Source organism: Poecilia latipinna, unplaced genomic scaffold, assembly GCF_001443285.1.
Source record: "Poecilia latipinna isolate Pla-1442-1.1 unplaced genomic scaffold, P_latipinna-1.0 Scaffold1762, whole genome shotgun sequence".
Lineage (NCBI taxonomy): Eukaryota > Metazoa > Chordata > Actinopteri > Cyprinodontiformes > Poeciliidae > Poecilia > Poecilia latipinna.
In genome coordinates, this window is record NW_015114378.1 from 52496 (window position 1) to 63094 (window position 10599).

Below are 10599 nucleotides of genomic sequence, written 5' to 3' on the forward strand. Positions count from 1 at the left end.
ATTGTAATATGTAATATTATTATACAGTATATATTTAATTCTTATCTTCGAAAGCTGCTGAAGTTTTCACTGAGAATGTAAAGAATTAAAATTTCTCTTCTTTCTAAGCAGACTATTATGTTTTGATTTGTTTTTTTCCTTGAAATCTGCTTAAGTTTGCACTTAGGAACTAAACAATTGTTTAGAAATATTTTTTTTCTTTTTATATTTATTTTTCATTGCTTACTCTTAAAGCAATATTTGAAATGGGCAAGTGAGAGATTTTCAGATTTTACATTTCAGTGTCTATTTTGTTTATATGAGGGACATGGTCATAAGCATTTATCACTGCTTTGGTTTATTGCTGGAGTTTTTTATTTCCAACAATTTTTGAATTATTAGGCGTGTTCTGATTCTATAACTTACATTCTTTTCACACAAATGGTTATAAGTATTTATCATGGCATTTGAATGTGAATGTTTGTATGTAGCTACACAGTATGAAAAATAATAATCCCTCTACTTTTTAATAGTAAGTAATTAGGTTTTGTTTTGTTATTTTCTTACAGGAATTCTCCAATTTGAAATATGGAAGACTTCACACTGTCCCAGGATCCAAACAAAAATTCATCAGGTGGGGAGGAAGAAAAAGATGAGGGGAAAGATTTGGTCTGCAAGCATTTCAGAGAAGTAAATGATGGGCCCCTCTTCCATAATACTGATGAATCTATCACAAATGTGATTAAAAAGGATGACCACCAAACTGTCCAAGGCCGTTGTAAAATTCAGCAGCGGGCTGTTTTCTCTGGAAAAATTCTTAGTTTTGGATGCTCATTGTGTAAAGACAATTTAACATTTAGCCCCAATGATCTCCTTAAACATTTCCGAGCAGTTCATAAAGGATCCCTTCCCACCTACCCTTGTGACTTGTGTGATTTTGTCACAAATGAGTTTCCTGCACTTCAACGTCACCGAATTGAGCACAGGAATACTCTGGTTGCATGTGAGCTCTGCAATGACAATGTTCAGTATTCCCTGCTTTTGCTTACCAGACACTACATGATGTGTCATAGTGTAAACGGAGAGTTTAAATGTGACTGGTGTGAGTTTACTACTGTTGATGCAGGAACATTTGTTCAGCACATCCATCACCATAATGAGAGTCATTGGAAGTGTTCAAAATGTAAAAATATTAGCTTAAATGAAGAAGATCATCATAATCATATGAAAGCTCACTCTGGTACATTTACTTTCACTTGTCCAATTTGTGGATTTGGCACAGCAGAAAGTGAACAGCTTAAAAAGCACACAGCAGCTGTTCACAAAGAAGAGGCACAGCGAAAGAGTGCTCTAAAAGTTGCTGAAGACTGTGGTTCACCAACAAATTCTTCTACAAATACAAAACTGTATAAAAAGATTGCGGTTTCACAGGAAACACAACAGATGTCAAAATTGAACTCTTCCCCTAGAACTGTACCAAGTGAAAATGGCAGAGTAACCAAACAAGAATTTCCCTTGGAGGAGATCCACCACTTTACTGATGGGACTCTAGGACGAAAGGACAATAGAAGTCGGAACTTTCATAATGCAGAACACTCGACTTCCGTCATGTTACAGGAATGTGAAAATGCAAATAATTCTGACACTGGAAGTCATCCCAATGCCAATGGGCTTACTGTACTGATGGTGAAGAACAAAATCTCTCTTCCCCCTAATTGTACAACTAAAGTGATGGGATTCAAGATAGTTGATGGCAAAAAGCATTTGGTTCTCAAAGTAATACCAACAGCAAAGCAAAATGTGTCTTCTCAGAGCCATTTATTAATGGATGGTGTAAGTCCTTTGGTATCAAATCCTGTGATATCAAAAACGATGGACTCCACTGGGACTGAGCAGTACTCTGAATGCAAGGACTCCACATCAAAATGTTTAGCTATTTCACCAAGAAACGGATCTTTGCTTCAAATGGATCATGATGATATTATGGCTGTAAAAGTGAAGATTGAGGAGGAGGAAACCTCTGTTTGTCAACTTAATTCTACTCCATACTCTGATAGTGAACAAATAAATCCCTCACAAAACCATTTTTACTCGGTGGCGGATGAAGGTCGCCACAGCTGTGAGTCTGTGTCTAGTGACAAAGACAAGGTAGCAGTGTCTGGGAATTCAGATGCTGCAAATTTAAAATGTGATGGAGCTACCTATGGATCTGAAATGAGTAATACTAAAATGGAATGTGAGGATATTGGTACTTGTCAATCCCCTTTAAATGCTGCCCAGAAAACATTGCTTTCCAAAACTTTCTGCAGAGAAACAGTAAAGAACAACAGAACCACAGAAGAATCAATTCTAACCAGTGATTTTGGCGGATTATGCAAAAATAACAAAGACAACTCTGCTACCAACACCTTGTACAATGACTCCCCTCATCAGATTTCTCTGGATAACAGAGATGGCGCATTCATGGAAAATGGAAGTCAAATTTGTCAGCAAATTGTAAAACGCATAGAATCTTCGTCTCAATTGTCACAACCTTTTTCTGTTAGGAGCAGAGTGGAAGGCTTGGGCACAGGAAAAGATGAACCAAAAACATCAAACACGGAGGTGTTTACTTTTCACAACTATTCAAAGGAAATGTTTAACTCCTCACCAGTACAGAGCGATTCCCAAAACTTGCTCTGTACTGGTGAATATTCTGAACACACAAAAAATGCTTGGGATCCATCAAAGTTTAGCTTGAGATTAACAGCATCTCCAGAACACACTACAGGAAATGGGGATGGGGAGGTTGATGAGTGCATAGCCAATGATAATCTTTTGTGTGAGGAAAATGGAGATTCAGTTCTTCAAGACTTTAATATCATCAAAATTGAGGAAGATGGGATCCCCATATCCACAAAACAGCCAGAAATAAAAACTAGTTTACATTCTATAGAAAGTTTTGTCAAAGAACATTCAAATGCTATCATTACTCAGCAGCTCAACAGAGAGAGAACAGGACTTTCACATGCAAGAAATGTCTTTTTAAAGCAAGCTAAAAAACCTCTTCAAATTCTTCAGTTGCCTGCTGGAAAGCAACCAGTACTCGTGAGAGCAACCAACATCCAACCAACTAACAATAAATTTGCCATGCCAGTGCAAGTCAAGGCCACTCCAGGTTTTAAACTCCTAACTAGTTCTCCAAATCCTCAGGTCAGTTTATCTTGCATGAAACAACAGTTTAATAACTTGAGTAACACTACTGGTGTAATGCTTACTCCAAAAGCCAACATTGTAGGTATATCAGCAGGAAATCCACAAGCCACAGAAAAGGGGACTGTTCTCTCTGCTGTTCGTTCAGGTGGTAGCACCTCCTCAAATCACTACTTTATCAACAGCTCAGGTTTCAAGAGACCTGTGCTTCTTTCAAGAACACTGCATAGTCCATCAACAAATACAGCAGCAAAGGCACAACCAACATGCTACTTTGTGCAGAGGTCTATCCCATCTGCTCATAACCCCAGTAAAGCTAACTTCAAATTGTCAGGTCCTGAACTCTCAGTCAACTCACAACCAGTTCTGGCAGGAACCTTTGCAGAAAAATCCAGCACACCACAAACTGGTCGTCAGGCGTACTTGCTTCGATACATTTCTCCTTCTAGATCAAGCCTTTTTGGAAATAAGCAAGATGCAAAGAACAGAACTATTTTGAGCCAGAGCAGCGAATGTCCTGGGAATAAAGTCATTTTTAAAATAGTTTCGCCCACTGCTCACCTCAATACTACTATAGCTCCCACATCAAGCAAGCAACCTTTGCTTTTGGCCAGCAGACCTCAAGGGCAGTGCTTCCTAGTGTCTGCAAACAAAACCTGTCCAACATCTCAGTTGATCAGTGTAGAAAATAATGTACATGAACATCCAAAGGAGCCTCGAGGGTCACCTTCAGTCATAAATGGAAACCTACAGCCAGGTGAAGCAAATAGACTGCTCCTTGCTCCAAGGCTTGTAAGCCAAAGGAAAAGACACAGGAAAGCTTTATTTGATGAGCTCCCAGCAAGCCTGCATAAGGTTAATAGACTGTCAAATAAGGTGCTGACTGAAAAGGACAATGTTTTATGGTCGCCAGTTGGCAAAGAAGTGGAGAGGAGGCTGAGACTTGCGCCACACAGCACAGGACAGCAGATCAAATATCCCTGTAGAGGCCAACCTGTTGTGGTACTTAATCATCCTGATGCTGACATTCCAGAAGTGATGAACATAATGAAGGCAGTCAACAGGTACAAAGGTGCTGTCACAAAGGTTGCTCTAAGTCAAAAGACAGTTCAAGCCCTTGCTGAGTTTAGTGGTCTTGTGAACAGTTGCTCTGCATCTTCAAGTGAAGGTGTTTCAAGACCCAGACCAGTTCTGAGTTCTGTCCGAGAACGATTTCTCCTGAAATTAAAACTAAGAAAGAAAAACAAAAAGAAATATGAAGTAGTGAAAACTTTATCTGCGTGTGGACAAGCCTCAATGGTGTTTGATTGCTGGTTTTGTGGTCGGCTTTTCAACAACCAAGAAGATTGGATTGGCCACGGCCAAAGACATCTCATGGAGGCAACAAGAGACTGGAATAAGCTCTTCTGAAAGTTTTACACCAATCTGAAAAGACTTTTTTTCAAAGAACCTTTGATGTTATGTAAAGATCCTAGATTCTTTTTAATACATATTGAGCGAATTACAGTTTTTTTATGCATATCATGGCAAATGTAAACATGATTTTTGCCACCCATGTTATTTTAACTGTGAAAACTGTATATTGTAATGAGAGGTATGGATGTGGCGTATTGACTGAAGGGGAACAATTAGACCAAATAACTCAGGTAATTTCATATTATTCCTACTTTGTCATTTTCTGCATTATTTTAAAAAGGAAAGGTGTCTTTTTGTTCTTATTAAATCATACTCCTGGACATGATGTACAGCTAACTGTAAAAAAATATACAGCAGTAAAAGTGACTTTACATGAGTAACAATGTTACAATCTGAAAATGTCTTTGATTCAGATGATGGAACTGGAGTTCTACTTTACTCTTAAGAATCAGCTTGAATGCTTGTCATTATTTTTGAGAGCCATTGGACCTGCAGTTGTTTTCTGCTACTTGTGCAAAACGAGAAAATGCAAAGGAGCATTTTGAACCAAGTTGGTTCTTGTCAAATGCTCACTTCATGGAACCCGTCTCTTTTTTTGTTAGGCTTCTGTGGTGATTGGCTTTCAGGTCATATTGTAAATATGTCTTCCATTTGTACAGCAAAAAGATAGCAATATTTTGTGTAAATGAATAAAAAAAGCGGGAGATACCTATTTACCTAGTGAGTAGCCAGTTTGTGCAGAAAGATCTGCTCTATTCAAAGATGTATCAACAGATTTGACTGGAACTAATTAAGTGATTTCTGAAGCTAAAGGGTCCTCAGAAAAAGCCTCGGTCTGTAGTGTTCCAGTCATTCAAGCAGGTTCAATGGACATGACAAAAGGCTGAAGTATAGCTACTGTGTGTTCCCCAAATCTAAAAACAATGCCAGTTATCACATTTCTAACCTATTGCTGTGGTTTTGCTGTTGTTCCAATTTATATGGAAAAGTTCATTTTATGTAGAGGGGGGTTGGCTGGATCAACCCATTTTTTATAGAAGCACAGCATGCTATGGTCTAATTATTGCACATTGTTTCTAAAATGAGGAAGAGAGTATAAAAAATGAAAAGCACCCACTCCTGTTAATATTTTTTTTTATTTCAAAATGGAGTCCCTTCAACAATGCCTGGAAAGACATTTTTGTATGTTTTAACTGTTCATACTTTAATCCTGGTAACAACTAGTATTGGTGGAGTGTGTGTGTGTGTGTGTGTGTGTGTGTGTGTGTGTGTGTGTGTGTGTGTGTGTGTGTGTGTGTGCGCGCGCGCGCACACAATGAGTTTGTATTTGGACTTTACTTAAATGTCATTATGTCTTTTCTGCTTTAAACCCATTTTATGTTACATTTCACAATTTTCCTACTTCTAGGACTTTAGAGTTTCTGGATTCTTTGAGTTGAAACGATTGTAGTACATGATGGATGACCCATAACATTTTTTTCTTCCCTCTTAGTATGTAAACTATTTTGAGCAACAAGCCATGCTACTGTTTTGTATTTACATAATTGTTCCATAGAAAGAAGAAAGAAACCCATGTGCTGAACAGGTACTTTGGGAACGTTTTATGTTTTTTGTTGTTTTTTTGTCAGTCATTATTGCTTTAAGATCCTGCTAAACTGCGATATATCATTGGTGATTACATTTTGGTATTTTGAATTGGTCATGTTTTAGGTTTTTGTGAAATCTGTATTTTTTAACTCAAGGACTACAATATAATATATTGCATATGAGAATATAACAGAATTTAAATAAAAGATAGTTGGATTTTTTTTTTTGTGATAAATCTTCATTAGAGATTTGATTAAGTGTTTGGTCCTTATTTAAATCAGTAACTGAATAACACATTGCTTTAACTAAATTGTTGTCCATCTACATCTGCAATCTTTTGTATAGACTTGAAGACGGTGGTAGCAGGCAGATGGATGGAATCCCAAATGACCTCCTCATATGACTTTGCTTTGTTCATGTCTGATTCACAAATTTCCTAAATTTCCTATTTCTTCTCCTTCCTGATGGCTTCTGGGCCAAAGAATTTATTTTTCAACAAATAAAAAGCTTATTCTTAATTGGTGTCTAATTTTTTGTTTTGTTTTATTTTTTGAGTACTGAGAAACTGAAAGCTGTTACTACACAGCTATAACAGTTTTATATTAAAAGTATAATTTAGTTCAAGATTCAAGATTAGAATTGTACATCAGACAAATAAAAACATTGCTAATACAGAAATATGTGCTGAATTAAAAGTATGTTTAATACCTGTGTAAAGATTTAATCTGCATTTGTGGGCTCACAGATTAAATCAATTGATCTGCATCTAATGTATGAAATGAGCAGTCTTATGAGAAAATTGGCATTGTGTGAATAAGGTGGAGGAAAAAGTTGGCAGCAAAAATTGCTGTATTGAAATTTATAATTGTTACTAAGACATCAGATGATTAAACCTACTTTGATTCCATCTAAGCTTAATATTTGCATAAAAATTGATAATTTAATACAAGGTTATCTTTGTTGCATTTATTCTCTTTAATCAAGACATTGACATACAAAAAAGATAATTTTTCATTCAATTATGACAAAAGCTATGTGTCAAAAACATCCAAGGCTTAACATATTTAGAGTGAACTCATGAGCAAACATTTTAACTTGGGGAAGGGAGGAGAACAATAACCCATTAAATAAATGTACTTTTTTGAAAATATAAAGTGTTAAGAAAGGCCATAACTACTCTGGCTTTCCTTGTTTGCTTTACTCAATATTTTCCATCTAAAAACATTTTGAGTCTTGTTCAGCATACTCGGAGGGATATTTCACAAGATAGCGGGTTAAACTGGGATTTTCCAGACATCCTGGCTTAATTAAGTCCTAATTTGGTTTCACAAAATTGGTAACACATAAATTACCATGGAGATTTATACAGGAGTATAACTGCTCCAGACCAGGCTAACAGCCAGACTTAGTTAATCATGGAGCCTTATCTGTTCAGCAGTCACACCAATCAGGAACCACTGAGTTTGGTCCATGATTCCATTTTCTTCTCTTTTGGTCTTTTTTTTTATCACCCTGGATTAAAAAGGGCATTCAGACAAGTACTATTATTATTATTTTAACATTATAATATAGAAAATACCATTGTTGAATACCGTTTTTACGGACAGCTGTTCTAGTTTGACAGAATGGCCTTAAACAGACCATTGCAGTGTAACGTGCATTGCCTTAATGTGTTCTAGAGAGCTGTGCTCAGTTCTACCACATGTCTGTGGGTCTGATCCAAAGATGAACAGGTGACATCACACAAGCCAACATGAAGCCACACCAACAGATAAAGCCACTCATTTATTCCAAATAGAGTGGAGAACAATGACATTTAAATTATTGGAAAACTGCAGGTTTGATTAATTTTTACCGCACAACAAAGAACTATATTTATTTTTGTTAAACCAAATACTGAATTTGGTTAGGTTAGATTCAGATTAAAAAGGTGGATAAAGATGAGATTAAAAAACCAATTTCTTGACAGTGTCTGAAAAAGCAGCTGATAATACCCAGGAAGCAGCACCTAGAAATGAGATAGACAAATTAAACCTTTGTGGGCTCACAAGTACAACAAATCAGTCATTCATGAATTGGGAACAATTTAAATCAAAGCAACCAAAGATTATGCGTGCTGAAACGTTCCACAAGAGGGCAGCACAAGAAAACAAATCATTACCTTAATACTTTAGTCAACTTAATAAAATGCATAATTTAAATTTAGACTCTCAAATCTTTTTTATATACCATCAATCCCAGGTTACTATAATTACACTCTTCAGATTCTCCAGATTCTTTCAAAAATCTTAGATGAAATGATTCCCTAATCAAACTACAAAGTATGTAGTTTGATTGCAACTACATAATAAATAAAATATTCAAATTTTAACATACATTTTCAAAGCAGTAAAGATTTTGTATACTTATACTCAGTTACTCCATTGCTTTTACATCTTTGAAGTATTTTCTACAGCTTCATTTTATTGTGTTCACTTAAATTAAGCATTTAATTTCCTGAGTTAAAATTAATGACATTCATCTCAGGACTGTATACATGTTCTATCAGTGACAAGCAGATCACATGTGAATCTGGTCTCCTCACTCTGCTAAAACAAGCGCACACTCCCTACCCCCTTGATCCCACTTGGGAACAAACCAAAGCGATAAAAATTGGAATTTATAATCATCACCACTGCTTTCAGAGAGGGCTATGATGGGGCAGGGCTTTTCAGGAGGGTATTAAGACTCTGCATGTCCCCCTCCCACCACAGATGATTAGTAATGAGCAATTAACATAAGGAGATAGTGCAGATAGATATGTAGAAAATAATTAGCAAAGGATTAGATGCAGAATTAAAATTTTGCATATTTAAATATGAATAATTACAAAACAAGAAAAACAATTATTGGACACAAGATTATTTGATAGATAAATAAATTATAACAAAAACAGATCAAGAGTACTGATGTTTTTATGACATGCAGGCAGGTGCAAGCGGTAGGCCATTCTAGCAAGAATACGAGATCTGCAGGCTTCTGTGGCGCTCTGAAATAGGTCATGTTCACATCAGGGACGTCTGCATAATTTTTCTGACTTCTCTGCAGCTGAAATGGTTCAGGCCAGTGGCCCATGGCTGTATGTGGGGGATGGGAAAGAAGAGACCTCTGCATTAAGACTTATCAAAGTCAGAGATGCTGAGACACAAACATAGGAGTCAACTGGAGGCTTTAGCTAAAACGGTACACCGCTGAAACAATTCAGGATAAATTTTAAAGTCTGTTTGCCTATGACTCACCTTAAAGGGCCAGTTTAACCATCAGCTGGCAGTTGATACATAAACCTTGGAGTGAATTTGCTGTATCCATTGTTGGTTCACTAGTTTATTATTTTTGTCTTGTTTTTTTAATGTCAGTCAAGCACAGCTCATTTTCATTATAAACACATTTTGTCATTTCCATGAAACAACCTGACAAGCCCCCTCTCTACAAGCTTTCATCTACACAGCAGTCAGTGTCAAAGGTCTGCAGCAGGGTGGCCCAGTCCAGTTCTCACACTTTACACACTTGGAGCAAATGAATGGCTCATTAGCAAGGCTCTGCAGAGCTGAGTTACTGCTAGAGAAGGAAGTAAACTTTTATTTACAACTAAAATATAGGCTGGACTGACAACCTGTACTGCAATTGCATGAAAAATGTTGACTCTAGTATTTTTTGCTAGGGGTGCACCAATTTATCGGTCAGCCATTTATTGGTGCCGATTTCTTTAATTTTATGAGATCATGATCGACTTGTCAACCTCAGCAAAGGTCTAAAAATCAGAGAATTTAAAATCACTCTAATTTTTTTCTAATAAAGCAAGCCCTGCAGTTCCAGCCACAGTTCTGAGGTGGGAAAGTCAGTCATCCGCTTTAGTCAGCGCTAACCAATAGGGAAACGTCTTACATTGTCCATCTTTAGACCCCTCATGTTCATGTTTCCAGCAATAAAAACTCTTTGAGTCCAACCAAAAAAAGAAGCATCAAAACCAAAAGTTTGAAAGTCACAATCATAAACATAGCCTCTCACTCAAAACATTCTGTGCAAATAATAACTTGTTCTGCAAATAACTTTTTGACTTCATGAGAAAAAAAAAGATTGATTTAAATTTTTAAAATGAGCTTTTTAAACAAAACTTTTTTTTAAGTCATATTCAAAAGGTTTTGACCACCAATAATTTTTTTTATATATTTTGTTTGAAACAAAAAATTCTTCCAATTCCAAATGTTTTGAAGATTTTTTTTACTGAATAATTGTGAAACAAATTTAGCTCCATAACAATTAGTTGTCTAAAACAGTTTATTAACTGAGCTGGTGGATGTTGCTCCCCATCCCCCACTCACCTGTGCCCATCCACCTCCTTCTCTTGGAGAAAATAGTAACACAACAATGACTTACCTAATTTTC

General features: G+C 36.5%; 1 protein-coding gene across 2 annotated transcripts in view; it reads left to right on the forward strand.

Moving 5' to 3' along the window:
- Positions 1–6692, forward strand: part of si:ch211-214e3.5 (zinc finger protein 518A) — a 38716-nt gene extending 32024 nt beyond the window's left edge. The window contains exon 3 of one of the 2 annotated variants that reach the window (XM_015060981.1): positions 546–6692. In XM_015060981.1, coding sequence (XP_014916467.1) covers positions 568–4581 — 4014 coding nt within the window. In that variant the 5' untranslated portion in view covers positions 546–567 and the 3' untranslated portion in view covers positions 4582–6692. The remainder of the gene's footprint in view (positions 1–545) is intronic. The other variant, XM_015060979.1, reaches the window with a different exon arrangement.
- Positions 6693–10599: the final 3907 nt, after the last annotated feature.